The sequence below is a fragment of the Fukomys damarensis genome, unplaced genomic scaffold (assembly GCF_012274545.1).
Source record: "Fukomys damarensis isolate Sample0158 unplaced genomic scaffold, DMR_v1.0_HiC HiC_scaffold_25, whole genome shotgun sequence".
Taxonomy (NCBI): domain Eukaryota; kingdom Metazoa; phylum Chordata; class Mammalia; order Rodentia; family Bathyergidae; genus Fukomys; species Fukomys damarensis.
The window spans coordinates 28,652,843-28,674,360 of NW_022900937.1; the positions used below are offsets into that span (position 1 = coordinate 28,652,843).

General features: G+C 46.3%; 1 protein-coding gene across 2 annotated transcripts in view; it reads right to left on the reverse strand.

Moving 5' to 3' along the window:
* Ddx1 (DEAD-box helicase 1) overlaps positions 1 to 21,518 on the reverse strand; it is a 30,273-nt gene that overhangs the window by 4,238 nt on the left and 4,517 nt on the right. For both annotated transcript variants that reach the window (XM_010629032.3, XM_010629033.2), the window contains 16 exons: positions 21,212 to 21,308; positions 19,358 to 19,405; positions 17,081 to 17,164; positions 16,792 to 16,875; positions 14,840 to 14,916; positions 14,253 to 14,325; positions 13,040 to 13,116; positions 12,805 to 12,919; positions 12,046 to 12,184; positions 10,396 to 10,456; positions 9,130 to 9,228; positions 7,744 to 7,833; positions 6,435 to 6,623; positions 5,649 to 5,700; positions 2,723 to 2,869; positions 90 to 181 (listed from right to left, as the gene is read on the reverse strand). In XM_010629032.3, the coding sequence (XP_010627334.1) occupies positions 90 to 181; positions 2,723 to 2,869; positions 5,649 to 5,700; positions 6,435 to 6,623; positions 7,744 to 7,833; positions 9,130 to 9,228; positions 10,396 to 10,456; positions 12,046 to 12,184; positions 12,805 to 12,919; positions 13,040 to 13,116; positions 14,253 to 14,325; positions 14,840 to 14,916; positions 16,792 to 16,875; positions 17,081 to 17,164; positions 19,358 to 19,405; positions 21,212 to 21,308 (1,524 nt within the window). The remainder of the gene's footprint in view (positions 1 to 89; positions 182 to 2,722; positions 2,870 to 5,648; positions 5,701 to 6,434; positions 6,624 to 7,743; positions 7,834 to 9,129; positions 9,229 to 10,395; positions 10,457 to 12,045; positions 12,185 to 12,804; positions 12,920 to 13,039; positions 13,117 to 14,252; positions 14,326 to 14,839; positions 14,917 to 16,791; positions 16,876 to 17,080; positions 17,165 to 19,357; positions 19,406 to 21,211; positions 21,309 to 21,518) is intronic.

The following is a 21,518-nucleotide window of genomic DNA, read 5'->3' on the forward strand; positions in this document are numbered from 1 at the left end:
AAAAAAAAAAAAAAAATTAACTGCCAGTAAGACTGGAGTCAATTCCCCTCTTAGGTATGACAGAAATACTGACAACTGAACATGAGTACCTTGAATCTTTCCAAGTTCTGCTTTCTCTCGTGAGGCTTCCTGTCGCCATGAAGACAAACACACGAGAACTGGTGTCCTTTCTTATCAGGGCCTAGAAAGAAACCCACCGAAAGTGTGACCTTGGAAAACAGAATGCCCTAGACGATCAGAAAGCCAGTAAAACTCAGGCTCTGATTTGCCAGAGTTCTCTGAAAGTCTACATCCCGACTTGCCATCAACTGTGGGAAACACCATCTCTGTCACAGGCCAATGCCATTCAAATGAATTCCGAGGAGCTGGAAAATGGCCCCTTCCCAGTCTGCAGATGGAGCAGAGCCAGCGGAAGCGCCGGGACTCACAGGGAAGCTCGCTGTTCTGCACAACACTGAGCAGAAGCGCCCGCTCTTGGAAGGAGCGCGCCATGAAGTCCTCGCCTTTCCGAAAGGGCACCGTCGCCAGGCCTGCGTGGTTCGGGGTGATCCAGGCCCCGGCCGCAGCAGACTAGAAGCGGCAGCCCGGGAGGATGCTCAGGGGCTACCTCAGGGGCCGGCGCAGCACAGCCCGCCTTAGGCGGGAAGCACTGCAAGCAGCTGTGCCCAGAGTGCGCGGTACACATGGGGTCGGGCCACATGCGTTTCAGGAACCCAGAGCAGCACAGGAAACGGCCTAGCAGGACGGTGGAACCGCTCGCTCTCGGTGCTAGGTGAGGCTCAATGAGGCATGCCCGAGGACTCAAGGGAATGAAATGTTTTTAAAGGGGCTGACTCAAAACAAGCAGCACAAAAACCAGGTATGTAGAGGTGAAAAGAGCCGACCAGAACCACCAGCGGCACACAGCCGAGCTCTTCCTACACTCTGAACTCCCACCTTTATGATGACGGCTCCACTCAGAGCTCGACCAGAAGACATTGCGAAACCATCACTAACCATAACGACCGAGCCATCCATCCGCAGGGCTTGGGAAAAGTGTTACCAAACTGCTCACCATGATGAGCGGTTAGCAAGATCCTTACAGGACCGTTAGATCGGACCTCCACGCTGTTGTGCAGGTCCTCCGTGTACCTTTTGAGTTTTCTCTCTGTCTGGCGTCAACACATGAATACAGCCAAGAGGGTGTTAGGCTCCCCTCTATAAGGGGCCTCGGCTGTTACCTTGCGCAGGTGTCGATTTTAGTTTAGATTATTTGTCAAAGTTATGTTTCCGGACGTGGAGCAAAACTGAAGGAGCCAAGCTCCCCGGCCTCCACACTGACGCCTCACCATCCTCGAAGCACGACAGGCGTCACCCTCCCTCCCTCCCTCCATCACCTTCCAGCTTCTGGCTTGCAGGTAAAAGACCAGTGAGTGTGCAGCTGGTCTGTCGAGTTGAGTGTGCTCAGCTCTCTTCCTGGGAGAGCTGACACCACCCTGCCCAGGCTGCTGAGCTCTCACAGCACAGACCACCAGGCCCACAAAGGGCACCGTGACCTTTCCCGTTGCGCCCTCCTCCCACCCTCCTGGGGACAACCATGTCCTCCGTCGCTCCACCATGGAATAACCAGACTTCTGCCCGAACTAATCGATGTGACTGCAGAATGCCCCGAGTCAGATCCACAGGTCTGCCCCGCCGTGTCCCTCCTGTCCCCTGCCGAGGACCCGTGCATTTCCCATCCGGCTTCATGCTTCTCCGAGGATCCCACATATGCTTTGCTATTTAAGTAATGCTGCTGTGACTGTTCCTGCACACAGCTTTGGTAAATACGTATTTTCATTTCTCTTCAGTAAACACTTAAGAGCTGAACTGCTAGGCCATTACACAGCAATGTTTAATTTTGTAACAGACCTTAAGACCCTTTTACCAAAATGTTTATACCATTTCGTACTCTGCTCAGTGCTGCAGGAATATTCCAGTTGCCGTATCCTTGACGAACTCTGCTGGTGTATTTTTAGTTTAGCACGTACAGTGACATGACATTGTGTCTGTATTTTGCGTTTCCAGAACTGATCAGACATTTTTCCTGTTGATTCACATACTGAATATTGTGAGATGCACACAATTAAAATTACGTCTTCATTGCAGACTATTTTTCTACACTAGTGACCGTCTCTATTTTGGGTAGTATTTTGTCTTACCGTCTACTGCATCTCTTATGCATACAACCAGGCTAGCTACGTCTGATTGGTATTTTGCAGATTAACTTTACCCCGTTCCTTTCATGCTTTCCCAGCGCTCGGGTTTTAGGGATGTTCCCTGGAGACACCACACGGCTAAGTGTCATGGGGTACAGCACGCGCTGACGACTTTGGTCCACAGAAAGTGTTTCCCCACACATTTCTTAGTTTTCCATGACTGATCTTCTCTGTAATTCCTGACCATCCTTTTCCCATTTTTCTTTCTCCCGTTCTCGGCCATGTTGGATCAGGGGCTTTCCCTCGCTATCCCTGCCATTTACTGGTTAGAAGACACCTGTTCCGTGAAGTTAGGAATCACCCCGCACGTTAGCATTAAAGACCTTCTGCTGCTCACAAATGACGTGAGGCCTCAGCACGCTGCTGCAGGCTGTGCAATGAGGACGTCTCCGTGTGCAAGTGAGCTGCTTTTCCTAGGCCCCTCACAGGGAGAGGCCCAGCAAATCACAGGCGCGGGCAGAATGCCACGCCAAGTAGGGCATTACCTCCTCCCTGCTGCACGAAGTACTGCTCCAAGTTATCGCAGTCGATCTTGGTTCTGCAGAAGATGATGGCTTGATCCATCTTGTGCTCCTTGATGGCCCGGACGATGTACTCCCCCTTCAGGACTTTGACGGCTTCAGACCACATCTCTGGAACAAAAGCCCCCTGACATCAGTGACAACATCAACGGACTCCCAGCCTGAGCTTGCTACAGACTTACTTAGCTCTCCTAGAAGACTCTGCTCTAAGTGATCTAGACAAGATGTAGCGAGAAGGGAGAAATGGTGAGTAAAGCCGGCCACTTATTTTTGTTTCTGCCATTTCTTGTGCCACTTTGTAGGCTACACAAACACTCACAAGCGTGTCTCTCACGAGGGAACACACACACACACACACCGGGGAGAGCCAGTCACGATCTTCCCAGCATTCACTTCCCTGAGCGGTTGTGACGTTGATTATTTTAACCCTTCTTAGAAATAATCTACTTTCTTGGTTTAAACACCAGGAAATCCAGTGCATTCTCCATATAAAAAACTTAACATCAAACCAGATGAGTAACTTCCTCGTGGCTACCTCCGCCTCCTTCTCCACGAGAGGCAGCGCCATAATTCCACAGCCCGACCTCTCTCTAAATTCCCTCTGGGCCTCTCTCATTGCTGCATAAGCCAAGGAACAAAACTACAAGGGAAACGTAGGGTGCAGTGAAAGCTGCCGTGTTAGAAATGCACCCCTAACCGGAAGTGCGGCTGCACATGCACCGTGTAACTTAGTCGCACATAAAACTGAGTTCAAGGATCACTCTTCAGAGTCTGGACGACCCAGTCTTGGGACATGCGTCCCACACACGCCCGTGAACTCGACCCAGAACCAAATGCGGGCCGACCTTGCCGGAGGTCAAGTGCGGTGCCTGATGCCAGACGCACAGCCTTCGGGCTCAAGAACCACACTGTGCCCTTGCACCCGCTGCACTTCTGTCAGCATTTGAAACACTGCATGAAACAAGCTGCCTCAAAACTCCTGAAGAGGACCCGAGTTCGATCCCCGGTACCAAAAACAAAAAACAAAAAAAACTCTTGAAGACACTGGCGTAGGAAAAACTTTATGAACAAATCCTCAGTAGCATGGGAACTAGCACAAAGAATCAACAACTGGGATCTCATTTTATTAAAAAGCTTCTGCACTGCAAAAGAAACCATCAACAGAATTAAGAGACAACCTACAATGTGGGAAAAAATTTTTACCAGCTGCTCCTCAGACAAAGGACTCTTATCTTGAATATATAAAGACCTCAAAAAAATCAGCACCCCTCAAATATAAAGACCCAATTCAAAAATGGGCATCTGAAACAAACAGACATTTTCTCAGACAAAGAAGTAAAAGCAGCAAGTAAATATGTGAAAAAATGTTCCACGACACTGGTCATTTGAGAGATGCAGATAAAAACAACACTGAGATTCCACCTCACCCCACAAAGAATGGGTGCTCTCAAGAAATCAACCAGTAACAAAAGTTGGCGGGGTTGTGGGGAGAAAGGAACCCTTCTTCATTGTTGGTGGGAGTGCAGACTGGTGCAGCCACTATGGAAATCAATATGGAGATACCTCAAGCAACTAGGATTAGAGAGGTTCCATTTGACCCAGCCATCCCGCTGCTGGGTGTCTTTCCAAAAAAATTAAAAGAATCATATCACAGAGATATATGCACAGTTTGTAATAGCTAAAACTTGGAAACAGCCCAACTGCCCATCAGTTGGAGACTGGATAAAGAAGATGTGGTTTTTCTATAAAATGGAGTATTACTCAGCCATAAAGAATGAGAAACTGGAGTTATTTATAGGAAAATGGATGCATATTGAGGCATACTCTTAAGTGAAATAAGACACACAGGTGTAAATACTGAATAATTTCTCTGGTGTGAAAAACTAAGAGTGTAAATAAGATCCAAATTGTATAAATGACAATGTGAAATAGGAAGAAAGGGGCTAAAGGTGTAGCGGAAGTGGGAAGGGTAGGGGAAAAGAAAAACATGAGAAAATGAAAAAATGGAAATAAAGTCTTTGTAAATAGGGAAGAGAGGAGGGGGTGAAGGGAGGGCAGGGACAAGGAAAAAATGAGAACCAAGACCTGTCATGTAAAGGTACAAGATCCCAATGATGTGTAACTGTACTTTATACCTAAAATGTACCATTAAACTGAGGAAAAAAAGAAAAAGAAACAAGCTGCCTCAGCTCTGTACACAGGCGCATCATTGAGCTGAGACTTAATGTTAGGAGTTTTCAGGAACTGATATGATAAACACCCAATGGATGCAGCTTCAGTTTAGGAACAAGAGACAGTTCTGGGGCTGGGCAGAGGAGATGGCGGTGCGATATAAATTTACTTATACACAAAATCCATTAAAACAGTGAAGCTTATATGTGTATTTTATCACTAAAAAAACCCATCAATAAATAAACAAAACCAGATCGCTGCAGTACTCTTCTGCGGTTGTAATTAAAGGTATTGTTAGCGGGCCTAAAACAGGACCCTTCTTTTGCAACCTCCAGAGACACGTGCTGGGGTCCCATGCCGTGAGCACACTCTAATCCAAGGCAGGAGACCGACACCCAGGTTTAGTAATCGAGGTTCCCCAAACTGAGCGCTACCAGGGTCTCCTCCATTCCTTTGTGTTGCTTTTGTTTGCTTTTTTGAGACAGGGTCTCACCGTGTAGCCCAGGCTGGCCTTCAACAGCGATCCTCCTGCCTCAGCCTCCTGAGTGCTACGATTACAAGCATGTGCCACCATGCCCAGCTGTGTTGCTTTCTTTTCAAACTTCCTATTCTAGTTTGGCAGGTCCCCTTGCATCCTTGATGAGAACCCACGGGGCATAAACTTGATGCAGCCACGTGCAGTTCCAAAACCCCATCTCTCTCCATGCTTGCAGCTCACCTGCGCTGTTGGCCCCAGGTCTCGTGTTGTCTTTTGCATGAACATCATCCGTCTATCGCAGGAAAGCAGGAAAGAAAACAGGGAGGGAGTATGAAAGGAGGACTCAGAAGAGGGGCTCCTTTTAAAGGAAGAACGATATTTGTCTTTAGACTGCATTTTATACATCTTTATATTCTGTAGGCAAACCATTCTTCAGATTCAGAAAAAAAACCCTTTACTAACTATATATCTAAATTAATTTAAAGAATTAATTTAAAGGTAACATTAAAAATGTAAATGTGGTTCCCAGAATGATGTGGTCTTTTTTTTTTTTTTGGTACCAGGGATCAAACTTGGGACCTTGCACTTGACAGGCAGGTGGTGGCACCACTGAGCTAAATCTCCAGCCCTCAGAATGATGTATATTTACAGTAACTTTTTCCTTATTCTATAAAATAAACAGAGTCACAGTGGATACATGACAGGTGGCCACATGAAATGGATTTGTAGAACAAGACACATCAAGGGTCCTACTAAAATACCACCAAAAATGGAAATCACTGATCTGAAAGTAGATACAAATAATCTTGTTCATTTGTAAGAATTATGCCAGGGAAGCTGATGACAATATTTCATAGAGCAAAAAATAAAATGTGGCGTCTCTAATTTACTGAGTGCCCTTTGAAAGCCCAGGCGTCTGCAGTCACACCCCCACTTCCTCCCCCAGTGCCTGACACTGAGGCCCCAGGCCCAGGCCAGCCTGCGCCAAGCTGCTCCCTTCAACCCGGACCACGGGACAGGGCTCACCCGGATGTGGTTCTTCCCCAGCCGTTCCCAGAGTCTGTCAGTTTTGGGGTTCACAGGGACAACCACATGGTGCACAGTGTCTGGAACAGAATCTTCTCCCTTTAAATCCACCCATGTGGGAAAATGCATTATCTTCTCAGACAGCTTCTTCACATCAAAGGAATGCAAGGTAGCAGAGCAAACGATCACCTAAGAGCAGGAAACACAAGTGTAAACAGACGTTTATGATGTAACCACGACAGCACACGGACACTGGTGTGGGCTCAGACACAGCAGCCGAGCTGAGGCTCAGTCCATCCACACAGATGCCGGCCCTCCCTTCCCACGTGTACACCAGCTGAGAAGGCTTTAGGAACCCAAAGGTCCCAAGTCACTATTCACCCTTCTCTCCAACGCTTCCTACAGAAGAGGAAGGCAAAAAGCGAGAGCGGTATTTGAAGACATGCTTACTAAAGCGGTGATTGTTTTTAGGGCCGGGGATTTGGCTCAGTGCTTCCGCCACCTGCCTCCCAAGGGCAAGGGACGAGTTCGATCACTGGTACCCAAAAAAAAAAAAGAGATAATTGTTTTCCAATGTTTGAAGTTATTTTTCATTCAAACAGGAAGCAGTACTAACAATCTGGAATATAACCCTAACTGTTGTTAGAATAACAGCTTTTACACAGACCTAATGCCTAAGTGATTTCTTCTTCTTCTTCTTCTTTTTTTTGTAGTTCCTATTAACTTTATTTGTAAAGACATAAATTGATGTAAACCAACCTACACATCCTTCTTGGAAAAAAATTCAAAGACATATTTCATCTGAGAAATGAATTTTAAAAATCAAGAATATATGAATAAGTCATTTATTATAAAACAATTAGATGCAAGACAATAAAAAAGCCCAAGTAAATAAACCTTGTATATGTAATTATAAAAATAAAACAAATCTACCATAAATCATGAGAGAAACTTAACATGAGAAAAATTTAATAAAAACAAGTTTTAAACTCTTTATAAAAACTTGATTATAGAAAGATAAAAAGTAAAAAAAAATAAAGCATAAGAAATTCCTTATTTTATCTGGAAGTCATATTTTTATCCTCCCATTAAGTTTATTGGTACATTTAAAGCAAACACTACAGTTACATTTATCACTGCGCTCTTATACCTTTACAAGATGTGTCTTGGTTCTTGAAAAAAACAAAACAAAACAAACAAAAAAACAATTTCTTTTATTTCTAAAAGCAACTTTTAAGAGTGCTATCTTTGTACGTATTATCAACATGTTTTATAAAACAGTGTCTTGCAAGCTGTTAGCCATCAGTACCTGGAGTCTTTTTCCATCAGAGGTAATTTGAGGAATCTGGCTGTGCATCCGATTTATAAAGTCAGAATAACCTTGAGAAAGAAGACCATCCTGCAGGAGAAGCAAAGAGAAATGTTTTTAGTCAGTATTACTTTAAAACCTATCTTTTCTAGATCAATTTACATGTAACGTAAGAAATCCATATCCACCCAAATTCTCGTATTTCAAAAGGATTATTTTTATTGAGTATTTACAGACAAGGTACAAATTCAACTTTTGAGCCCTTAGAGATTAAAATACAAAAAGCTATATTCCATTCCAAAACCATGGCTGGGGATTTAGCTCAGTGGTTCTGCCGCCTGCCATCTGCCTCGCAAGCACAAGGACCTGAGTTCAATCCCCAGTACCACCCCCACCCCCGCAAAAGCAAACATTCCATAACCATACTCTAGTATTTTAGGACTAAGGTAAGAGTTCATAGAGGGGCCAGGGATTTAGCTCAGTGGTGCTGCACCTGCCTCACAAGTGCAAGGTCCTGAATTCAATCCCCAGTACCAAACAAAAAGTTAATAGCTTCTAATAAATGCCTTAAGAGTAGGATTAATGTGAAAATTAAAAAGTTTCAGTGCTAAGAAACTAGTTCAACCTATCTTGAACATAATTTGGAAGCCAATCACAAAAGCCTCACACACACTTACATCCTATGAGACAGACGGTCTGCATTCTGCAACTCCTGACACGAAGAAATAATTTGCAGCGTGTAAAAGTGATTTATGTAAAAAGGTAGCTGTTGTGAGTAAAAACCAATCTACAGATCTAGTAATAGAGTTAACTGAACCAGGAAGTGTCCATATAACAGATCATCAGCCTTGGACTGACAATGACCGGAAGTACTTAAGGAACAGTTTTACTCCAATGCCACACCCACAGGGCACTGGGCAAGAGAGTTAACTGAACCAGGAAGTTAACAATGACCGGAAGTACTTAAGGAACAGTTTTACTCCAATGCCACACCCACAGGGCACTGGGCAGGCTCACGTCCCTTTCAAACACTGGTGTCTGCGTAGGGCCTGTGCTGTCGGTGACTCCACTATTCTTATTACTCACAGTCCCCACACAGCATGAATGCCAGGGGAACAGCTGCTGGGAAAGGCAGGGAAATGAGGAGAAGGTGCCCATGTCCAGGACAGGTGTGACTCTCTTAACACCTTCCACCCAGGCTTGGGTGCATCGCAGAAGAGGGGTGCACGGCCTAAAAGGGCTGCCCACACCTGCACTGGCAGAGGCAGTGATTATAACCGAGCTGGTATCAACGCTATCAACTCACTCACGGTTTTCTTCATTTTACATCCTTTCAAAAAAAACACAAGCAAATTTTTCTCAAAGCATGACTGTATTTCAACGTACAGCTTCATCCAGGACCAGGAACCGAACTTGAGACAGGTTCAGCTTTCCAGTTGACACCAAGTCATCCAGCCTTCCAGGAGTCCCTACGACAATATCCACCTGAAAACAGCAAAAGTGCCCAATGGAGCCCGCAGAGCCATGACAACCACCAGCTACACCTCGAACAACAGCACACCTGCTGCAGCAGTTACAGCCAGCGCTGAATTTTTTTTATTTGTTTTTTTTTGAGACAGGGTCTCACTATATAGTTGAGACTGACCTGGAACTCACTATGTAGCCCAGGCTGGTCTCGAACTCAGGGTGATCCTTTTGCCTCAGCCTCTCAAGTGCTGGGATTACAGGCGTGCACCACCATGCCCGACTCTTAATGTTTTTAAAAGGACTGGAGATTGGGCCATAATTAAACCTGTGTTTGGTTTGAATCAATAAGAGGGTTTTAGCAGTCGAGTCTGGACAATCTTAACTGCTATGCCTAGTCTAATAGATCAACAAAAAATCAGATGAATTTTCAGGAATTCTCAAGTCCAAATTCCACCATGGCTGAGCTGTGTGGCCGTCTCACCCAGCCATCTGCTCTGGAAGAGGGTGATAATCCAGAGAGGACATGAGTGCGCTAAGCAGGCTTATCATCAACAGTCAGTGATCACTGGCCGGGGTAACAACAGTAACAAAACAAAAAATCAGATGAATTTTCAGGAATTCTCAAGTCCAAATTCCACCATGGCTGAGCTGTGGCCGTCTCACCCAGCCATCTGCTCTGGAAGAGGGTGATAATCCAGAGAGGACGTGAGTGCGCTAAGCAGGCTTATCATCAACAGTCAGTGATCACTGGCCGGGGTAACAACAGTAACAACTGTCTGCCACACACTTCTAAGTTTTACTTTGTTACCACTACAGCAAATACTACTACCCTGACTCCCATTTTCAAACAGGGAAGCCGAAGTTTGGGACACTGAAATCACAAACGCTTAGAGGACATGGCAGGCCAGTGCCGCACTAGGACTCCGGCCAACGTGGGAAAGGGTCTAATTCAAATGACAGCAAGTGTGATTTAACTTTTTATTACACAACTTTCCAAACGAAGACAAAAGAAAGTAGCAGTGACCTGCACCCTGCTTCTGCCGCCCTCACAAATAACAGCCGGCCCTCCCCCACACCCTGGAGTCCTAATTTCATCCCCACTTGATTATTCCTGGAAAAAAAAGAACTACATTGCCCAGCAGTAACCCCTAATGCTTCTTTTTAAGAATTGAAAGTACAACTTACCCCATTCTCCAAAACAGAGAGCTGGTCCCGTGCTGCAACGCCTCCAATTATCAGAAGCTCCCTGAAATCAACACCAGATGACAACGACAACATTAACGTCTGTGTTCTGGTTTGGATCTAAGAGGTACCCCGACGTCTCCTGTGTGGAAGCCGATGGTCCACAGGGAGCTGTGCTCATCAGTGGATCCACATGGGTGAGCTCAGGGCTGTGTGCTGTAGGAGCCGGCCCAGTTGGAGCAGGTCCCTGGGGTGTGACCCGGGAGGATGGGTTCTGGTCCCACCTCCTCCCTGCTGCTTCCTGCCTGCCATGATGCAAGTGCTCTCCTCCGCCAGGCCCTTCCACCATCACATTTCTGCCACGGAGCAGCTGGCCATGGACTGAACTCATGAGCCAGACACACCTCTCCTCCTTTAAGTTGTGGGTGCTGGGTACTGTGCCCCAGCGATGTGGGAGTGACCGAGACAGTCTGCTTTACACTGCCGGGTTACTGTTATCCATTTCTTTTTGGTGGAAATTAAGGTTGAGTAAATCACTGAGGAAGAATCCAAATTAAACTGGAAACAAAGCACTTCATTCCCAGGAGCCACGCGCATCACAGAACTGGAGAAAAATGTGTGAAAGCTCAGAACAGAGAAAATGAGTCCTCATCGACACAGACTTCTAAGTCAGGGCAATTCAAGGGTCTCTAACCCTGGTTTCCATCTACTTTTCACACATCCATACTTGTATAACCTGTCTCTGAAAGCACAGGTAAAAGTCCATCTAAAAGGCTGTCGCCAGGGACACTTAGTAGGACTCGAGGACAGGAAAGGACTTGCTTTTCTCAGCATTTTATGTCGTTTGAATCTCTCTCATTTCAACACATGATGCTGAGGCAAATGGACACATGGAGAAGATGAGCCCAGCCCTTCTTCACACCAGGCCCAGAAACTACCTCCCTACAACATGGCAACACCGGAGAAGATTTAAGGCCTGGGTTTGGGCGAAGCCTACCTGAGATACAACAGCAAAAACGCAGCAACAGAAGAAACTGATAAACCTGACTTCTGGGAAATCAGAATATCAAAGGACAAGATCAAGAGTAAAAGTGTAAGTCACAGAATGGGAGAAAATACTTGGGTTCTCCAGTGAGTGTCTCACAGAAATAGAGCCGTGTGTCCTTCGCAGATGAAGCGATAACATGAATGTAACGTGGAATGGAATACTCCCTTTAAAACCTTGTTTTTACTCCACCGCTGTGTGACTATCCAAGACTCTTCATGTAGAATCTGTTAAAATTACTTACCACATAAAGTTTTATTTTGGGGTTTTTTTTTGCTTTTTTCTTTCGTACGAGGGATCAAACTCACAACTTTGTGACTGCGAGGCAGGCACAGTGTCACTGAGCTAAATTCCGGGCCTTTTTTCACCTTTTTGAGACACGGTCTTGCTATGTGTTGAGGCTGGCTCCGAGCTCCCCGTGTGGCCCAGGCTGGCTCAGCCTCCCCAGTGCTGGGATCGTAGGTGTGCACCACCATGTCTGGCACACAGAGACACTGGTACTGTCTACTGCAGTTAGGCAGACCGATACACTTCCACAGATGCATCACACACGCGCTGGACAGCCACCTCATCTTCCAACAGACATCTGAGCGCGATGGAAGGGTTACCTTAACTTAGGGTTATCAATGTACTTCTTAAACTGCTTCACGTTATTCAAAGTTTGCTCAGCGAGCTCCCGGGAGGGTTCGACGATGAGAGCCTTCGGAGCATTGGGGAGAAACTTCGTTTGAGTCACCTGTGCGTTGCCTAGGGGAAGTAAAAAGACCAGAATGCATTCAATCACACCTACAAACCCTGGGCCATGTTTACAGTGTGAACACAAAGGTGCTGAAGATCAAAATGTTAAATTCCAATTGTCCAAAAGCAAAGAGGTGATAAAACAAAATAAAGTTAAAATTCCTAAGAGGAAATTAAATTCCTTTAAATTAAATCTATGTGGAATAATGGCAAGTGATCAACGTGTTGGTAAAAAGGACCCATGTGTTTTGTGATAAACTAGATAGGAAATACACTTGTTTAAATAGCTCGACAGACTGGGCAACGCAGCGGCTCGACTGCCTGCTCCTGAGCCGGCTGCGGAGATCTCAGGCTCCCCGCTCCCGCAATGACCTTGGGCGAGGCCCTCCAGCCCCATTCCTCAGGCCTTCTGTGTACACATCGGAAGAAGGGTGTTTACCCAGCCGTCATGGTCCAGATGCTCGCCAGGTGACCAAGACACCCTTGCTGCCCACCCGAAACCAAGAGAGCTTGTAAACTGGGCCCAGGGCTGCTGCGTTAGGCAGAGCAGTACGAGTGAACAGCGAGGAGGAAGACGCGGTCTCTGGGAGAAGCCCTGTCCTGTGTTCTCCGCGCCCTCCCAGGGATACCTGTGTGCTGCGACTTGACCACGTAGCTCTCCGGCGCCTTGCAGAGAGCAACAAATCCATCTTTTGGTGGAAACTTAAAGTCTTCTTCGCCAAAGTTAAATTTCAGCTCAGCATTCTAGCATTGAACAAAGAAGGAAAATAAAATTCTTTATCTAATAGTGAACTGCCCAGTACAACAAAATGACAACCAAACAGCTTAGGATCCCAGAAGAACTCTAACTAGATTCGGAATTACCTTCAAGACACAGGCAGGAAAGAGGGCCTGGTTTTTCATGTGTGGGGGGACTTCAAAGGCCAGACCAAGGTCTTTTCCTAGAGAGAAACTGAAACAGTCAGGAAAGGGCTGCCACGCACTCACATCCATCACGTCTGCCAACTTCCCACGCTCACGCGTCCCTCTGGAAATTGAACTAAACTGTGCTGCCCGAAGCCGACCGCTGCACTTCTGCACTTTCCCCAACACCGGCCCACTCTGCCAATACACACAATTATGCAGCTCAGCGCCACGAGCCCTTCCACAGCAGAACAGGCAAACCCACTGGCCTCCACTTTGCTTCTGTTCTGCCTCTCCTTTCCATAGCAGAATTCCCTGATCCCCCTGCCACTGCCACTACAGCCATCTGCTGAACGGACTCTCAGGCAGCTCCCCTCGCCCATCCTCCTGCTCAGATGCTCTCCCCTTGCTATGTTAGCAGTTCCTGCTCATCCTCATCTTTCCAGGGACACCACCTAACTTCTCCTTCCTGCTGGAGACGCTCTCTCTGCCCGCGCTGCCGTGCCCCCTCCTCCTGCTCCACTGCCGCCCTTTCCCTGCAGGTTCCCTGGCATCTCAGCCAAGGCCCTCCCAGGCCATCTGCAACACGGCAGCCGGAGGGCACTGTGAAGCTACACTCAGAGCATGCCACTCCGCTGCCCAACCCCACTGAAAACAAACCCCACTGTCACCAAGCTAACGCTACCACCTGCTCCGAGCTCCGTGGGCTTCGGACACGCGGACCCCTGCACTGCTACGCGGCACCTCAGGCCTCTTACAGTCACGGTGCCCTGCACGTTCTCCCACAAAACCCAGACCACCGAACCGACTCCGTTCCTGCTGCAGTGCCGCCCGTCAGCGTCTGCTCCAAGCCCAGCGCAGAATTCAGTGTCCAGGGCTGCTACTGCTACTGACCCCTGCCCCTGCTTTACGTGCTCCTTCGGACACTTCCTAGCAGCTAAGATGGTGTTTCTGCCTCTGGCTCCCCACCAGAATATCATCCCTGCTCTCTACCCACCCACTTCCTGCAGGCATCGGCACTGACCCACCTGGAAGAGCAAGCACTTTGTAAATACCTGTGCAAACCAAAGGCAGTGTGGGAGGGACAGAGGGCCGAAGAGGAGGATGAGGGGATGAAGAACAAATCACAAATGACGAATACATCTTTCTGCTATAAGACCTACAGCAAGCTTACCATTTTTGGAAAACTTTACATGCCCTTTATCAATATCCAGGTAACATCCAATAGTATCATGCATAGTGAATTCCTAGAAATGTGGAAAGAAAGCAAAATCTTCCATGAAATTAGAAGTTTAAATAAGGCCGCATCGAAACCGCATGCCAGTGTTTCAAAGGAACTTCTCCAGATGGTAACAGGTGTTAAAGCGCCCGTCGGGGCGGGTCACACCCAGGAGACTCTTCAGAGTCACGCATTTAGCTCAGTACTGTGGCTGCGGACTCAGAGGACTGGGTTCACAGTCATCGTGATCAAAACCAAAGAACGAGAGGAGCTCTTCTATGAGCCAACGCCACAGTCAGAACAGGGAGAAAGACAATGCCATATATTTTGGAGGACCTAATAAATAGCACAAAAGAAGAATTACAACTATGACATATTTATCTGGTTTTTATACTATTTCTTCACTGGAGTCCAAATCTGGATTTTCTTTGGAAAATATAGAGAAAATCCACTTGCCTGTGAGAAACATCTCTACATCATTAAGTGGTCAATATGTAAGAAAAAGCACCAATTCTGATTAAGACAGAAACATTAGCGCTTACCTCTCCATAATTGTCAAACTGTTTATTGTGGGATTTCTTTCCCGTTCCACCAAAGCCGAATCCAAACTTGTCAGTACCTACAAGGATAAAGCAGTTTAGTTATCTGGTAAGAGGAAATGGAAAATTAAAAGCCTGGTGAAAGAAGTAATTTTATAGCTCCCTGTCAAAAAAACCAGGAAAATTTCCCCTGAAGTTTCTGAGTCTGTGCATAACTGAAGTAATTTTAGCCTATGGAAGCAATGCGATACTCAATATAAGCTATACTGCGGTACTACCCGCTTTCACCACTAAGAAAATCAGAACCGAATTTACAATGACTAAAGCACCTATGCGGTACTGTGTGGTACATGCTCGTGTACGTTAACTTCACCCTGTGTTAGGATTTAGATCTAGTGTCCTGCAAAAGCCTCCTGGGTTCAGATGCATCACAGGGCGTGTGCTCATCAGATTTCTCTGTGGATGAATTCGTGGCTGGCTGAGCTGTGGGAGGTGGGGCCTGGCTGGAGGAGGTACGTCACTGGGGGCCTTTGCAGGGTATAGGTAACAGCTCCTTCCAGTGCTCCTCTCCTGGCTTCCTGGCTGCCACAGGGTGAGCAGCCTTCCTCCTTCACCCCTTCCTCCATGATGTTTCTGCCTTGGAGCCAGCTGACCATGGACGGAACCCCCCCAAACTGTGAACCAAATTAAAGCTCTCCTTCCTTAAGCTGTGGGTATCAGGTATTGCACCCCAGTGACAGGAAAGCTAATGTACCTGACTCCCCTCATATTCTTTTTTTTTTTGGTACCGGATTTTCTGTGGAAAATATAGAGAACTCAGGTCCCTGCCCTTGCAAGGCAGGCGGTGGAGCCACTGAGCTAAATCCCCAGCCCTCCCCTCGTATTCTTAATCTTATACCTCCTAGTTTCATACAGCTTTATGTATTTTTTTAGTGAGTTCCTTCAAATGTTTCCCAGAACACAGTGAGGTACAGATAAATATTATCTGCACATCCCTAGAATGCAAACCTGTAATAAATGGTTAATTCTATCATTTTGTTTCCCAAAATAGGAAAATGCTAACAATCCATAAACATAAACTAATCAATCCAGTCATGTTAGAAACACTCACCGAGGTCTAAGGAGGCCTGCACGGTGGACCAGCCGACTCTGCAGAGCCCTTGGTCATGACAGGATACCTCGTAGTAGTGTTTCCCTAGAGAGGTGAAACGCGCCGATTCATGTAAGCCACACACACTGTACAATGACTCCTTCACCCGAAACAACTTTCGCACTGCTTCTGAATCACACCCGGTGTGCACACACGGAGGCCTTTCGGATCCTGGAGTTGAACTATCTAGGGAAGAGGCATGCAGGCTACAGGGCCCACAGCCACACCGGTCCGGTGCCGTCCCAGTACCTTTCACCAGTCCTTTGGTAGCTCGGCATCCGTGCCACTCCTTCACTTCTCTGCTTTGACAGCAAACCCCATCTGACCCAATCGCTGGATGAGAAAGAACACACAAGACGCATCAGCGCAGGCCCCACAAACCGTCGGAGATCAGCCTCATTCTCTCAGTCACTGGGGCACCCGCCTGGCATGCACGGGGCTGGGTTCAATCCCCACTTCCACAAAACACACAACAACAGTATCAGCCTCTTGAATAAGAGAATCTGTTCACTATTCCAGAGACTGAGACTGGCCAATTCCTGGGTGACAGTGGTATGTCCCCAAAGGTAAACAGCTCTTAGAGCCCCCGGATGTCCTCGGCTCCATGACAGCTAGTTTCTGTACTGTCATCTATTAGAGGACAAGGTTTGATAGTGACAAATCTCAAAAAGAACCCAACACCAGTCCAATCTGACTGCATCACTGAGACAAATGCACTGGACCAATTCTCTAGAAGCCTTTAAAGAAACTGGTAGTCAGGGATCACATGGCACCTACTGATCCCACAAATGTTAGAAACACTCACCGAGGTCTAAGGAGGCCTGCATGGTAGACCAGCCGACTCTGCAGAGCCCTTGGTCATGACAGGATACCTCGTAGTAGTGTTTCCCTAGAGAGGTGAAATGCGCCGATTCATGTAAGCCACACACACTGTACAATGACTCCTTCACCCGAAACAACTTTCGCACTGCTTCTGAATCACACCCGGTGTGCACACATGGAGACCTTTCGGATCCTGGAGTTGAAGCTATCTAGGGAAGAGGAATGCAGGCTACAGGGCCCACAACCACACCAGTCCGGTGCCGTCCCAGTACCTTTCACCAGTCCTTTGGTAGCTCGGCATCCGTGCCACTCCTTCACTTCTCTGCTTTGACAGCAAACCCCATCTGACCCAATCGCTGGATGAGAAAGAACACACAAGACGCATCAGCGCAGGCCCCACAAACCATCGGAAATCAGCCTCATTCTCTCAGTCACTGGGGCACTCGCCTGGCATGCACGGGGCTGGGTTCAATCCCCACTTCCACAAAACACACAACAACAGTATCAGCCTCTTGAATAAGAGAATCTGTTCACTATTCCAGAGACTGAGACTGGCCAATTCCTGGGTGACAGTGGTATGTCCCCAAAGGTAAACAGCTCTTAGAGCCCCCGGATGTCCTCGGCTCCATGACAGCTAGTTTCTGTACTGTCATCTATTAGAGGACAAGGTTTGATAGTGACAAATCTCAAAAAGAACCCAACACCAGTCCAATCTGACTGCATCACTGAGACAAATGCACTGGACCAATTCTCTAGAAGCCTTTAAAGAAACTGGTAGTCAGGGATCACATGGCACCTACTGATCCCACACTTAGTTTATAACTGGAGTGACCACTACACTAGCAGTAGCTGGAACTTCCTGGCTTGTTCTCTAATCCAGTAATCTAATAGAAAAGTAGGAAAGAGCTTATAAACAAACAGGTGCTTAGTAGAGCTTTAAAAGCAAAGGTTCTATGAGCAGGGCATGGTGGTGTACCCCTGTAATCCCGGCACTCAGGAGGCTGAGGCAGGAGGATCGCTGTGAGTTCGAGACAGCCTGGGCCACACAGTGAATTCCAGGTCAGGTCAGTCTCAACTACATAGTGAGACCCTGTCTCAGAAAAAAAAGCAAAGGTTCTATATATGCATCATAGTCAATCGCTCACATATTAAGTGCTTGTTGGCCTTAAGCAAAGATTTCATTTTTATCTATACTAGAAATGAACTATAATTGTCACCTGATACAGAACTAACTTTTAAAACTACCTCATCACACATGTCATTTCACTTTTCAAAGACTGAACGACGCTAAGCATAAATACTCATGGGGTAGTGAGTTATACAAAATTTGAACTTACAGTTCTTTAGCATCAACAAATCCTGGAAGTTTTTGTATTTAAACTCAGAAACGAACTTGTACGTGAGGTGTCACGAGTGGCCGTGGGGGCTGGGACTGGCTGATTCCCGGAGGACCGTGGTACGCTCCCAAAGGCCAATCGCCCTCGTGAGCCCTTACAGTGTCTGCCGCCGCTGCCTGATTCCTCTGCCCGCTCAGTGCGTCTCTGTACTTTCCTTACTCAACCCCAGCAGCGACTCATCACTCCGCAGTTCTGTACCGACTCGCGCCGTGACGGTTCACAGCGCTCCCTGCAGCGCCGTGACTGGGCGGCCACTCCCTGAGCTGCAGCACTGATGTGACCAGCAGGTTTCCTGGTACGGGCAGCGGTAGGCAAGCAGCTCTGTGTGTGTCCTCTCAGCCCCACGGGCAAGGCCTTGCAGGACATTCCACTGGGCAGTGAGGCCAGGCTGCTTTCCAGAAAGGCAGTGATATCTGCGTTGGTCACACTGACTTCGTGCCAATGAGACGGGCACAGAGCACCGTCTCACAGACCTGCACCCCGCTTCTCTACCGTCCTCTGCTGTGTGACCATGCGGATCGGCTCATCTGTGAGCAGCCTGTGACAGCCTTTGCCCATTTTAGGGACTCGTAAACTGTACATGTGATTTTCTGCATTTACATTTTTTATATGTACGTGCACACATATACACATACATTTTAAATCTTTTTTTTTTTTTTGAAACAGGATCTCACTATGCAGTTGAGACTGACCTGGAACTCATCATGTAGCCCAGGCTGGTCTCAAACTCACAGCGATCCTCCTGCCTCGGCCTCCCAGTGCGGGTGCTGGGATTACAGGTGTGCACCACCACTCCCAGCTACATTTTAAATCTTAATGTGCATGGAATTTATTTCTAAACAGAAGCTAAATCCATTTTATATTGCTCCAGATGGCTCATCAGAGTACACACCCTTTACTAAACAAATCTTCTTTCCCCCACTGAAATGAATGCAACTTTTCCTGCGTATCAATCAACTACTCATAAGCACTGAGCCCACACCCCGTGTATTCTCCCGCATAGCTATGCTGTTGAATGATACAGTGACTGTATTCTAGCACCTGGCAAATTAAATCATTTACTATACTTTTTCATCATTTTCTTCACATTCTTGCATTTTTTTAAAAGAAGTTTCTGAATTCCAAATGAGCTGGGGAAGCCAATCTACTTACCAAAAGCAGAGCCTCTGTCATATGGGTTCATCTGCCACTTGTTGAGCACTAAGCAAATTAAAATAAGAAAAGTTACCCAGAAACATATGAAGCTGAAAATTCTTTATAAAATTGAAAGCCAACATTTGATATTTTATATGATATTAATTTTTCTAGATTCAATATGGTTTCACAATTACACAGAATATACATGTAAGATGGGTGCCGTTTAGACTAAAAGCAAAAATGGAAAAGTGAGACTCGAACACGTCAGGACCACGACCACTGGCGCATCTGGAACTGGACCTTCTCGGCACTCACTCCAGTGCACTCGGCACCGGACGACAGTCACACCCTGCTCTCCCGTCGCCAACACGACCTTTAGGTCACCACGTAAGTGGACTTTAACCATGAGGGAAAAGCTGACCAGTACCTCAAAGCCTCCATGACCTCTATCTGGATTAAAAGATGAGCAGCTCCTTCCCCTTAATTCAGTGTATTACTCAGAAGTCACTCATTTCTTTCTCCTTTCTTCCTGGGATTGGCATTCTGCTTTCTGAAGCATCTTAGTGGTGTAGATAATCAGGGAACTGCAGCTGCCTATGAAAACCCTACACGTCCTCGAGCCCAACTTTTCATCCAAGACAGAAACCGCCTCTAGCTCATCCCTGCTCAGGAAATATCCACCATCAGCTCAGACACGCTGATCGAGGGAGAAGTAACTCTCCTGAGCATCTCCCCGCCGTTGCTGGCCAGGTCTAGCTCTGAGGAAGGCGGACATTAAACAGAAGTCGCTATCTACATCATTTCTCACTGGTTCTCTATCCGACTTTCTAGAACAATTACTTTCTCTCCAGCAATTCAACAATTTTGCTATCGCCTTTTGCACTTCTTTTCCATCTTTCTCTACTTATTCCTTGGAGAGCATGATTTTCAGAACTATCACCATCCCTTTAAAAGTGTCGCCTTCATCGCCAGCTCTCACAACTGATGACAGTCACATACTCTGAAACTGTTTTAGAAGAGTCCAAAAGTCTGAATAGCTCTTCCAGTACGTCACAACTCATCCACGAGTAAGTTCATTCTATGAACGATGTAACATTACTTTGAAACAAGTGACAAGGAGTGTAGATAAAGTCCACTTCACGCTTGCTATTCTGTCACAGTCCTGTTCCCATCATAAAACGAAAGTAACTTTATAGGGAACACTGTTAAAATATGGCAAAACCACAGATTAAGACAAAGGATGGAATCTAGAAATTATTTAACAAAAGCAAGTTTAAAAATGAAGAAACTGAAGACTGTAGAGACAGGATCAGAGACTTAATAAAAGGATTTCTTTGTAGATAGGATAGAGAATAAACTTACTCTACAATTCACCATGTACGTTTTAACCTTGCAGGTACTTCTTTGTTACCTTATGAGGAAAAAGTCAGTCTTTTTTGAGGCGGGCGGCAGAATCACTGAACTAAATCACCAACCCTAAGTCAGTCTTTCTTGTATATAAGGCAATACAGTACTTCCTATCATGACTCTATCAGTTATTTGTAAAATCCTTTCTTAGTGTTTGTGCTGTATGGTGTACCAATTTATATTAGATGCAAAGCATCAAGGTTAAGGAAAATCCTAAAGTAAGTACCATTTCTGAAGTGCCAGTGTTTCCTAAGGAAACTAAAGAGACTTCCTATTTCCGGGGAGCACTCTTCTTGGTTTAGGGTCTCAACATTTAGCAACCCTGGCTCCAGGGTACCAATTCCATACCACCCTGAGATACTGACAAGAAAAACATCTACTCAAACTCCACGTTTCTAAATGCTAGGAATGAGTACAACTGATTTATACAAAAACAAGCAAACATCAATTTATAAAAGTTACCTGAAGCACCAGTTTTAATTGTTGTTTTTCCTTTTTTGCCTTCCTGTTGGTCTTTCAGAGTTTCATACACTATCTGGATGACCGGAATGCTAAATGCCTGTCAGAAAAAGTACTCTGTGTTAGTATTTAGCTATTAAGGAAGTTAATCATTGCCAGATGTGGTGGAATACACCTGGCATCTCACCTCTTGGGAGGCTGAGGCAGGAGGGTCACTGTGAGTTCAAGCCCAGCCTAGATTACAGAGTGAGTTCAAGTCCATTCTGGACTACCTAACAAGACCGTCTCAAAAAAAAAAAAAAAAAAAAAG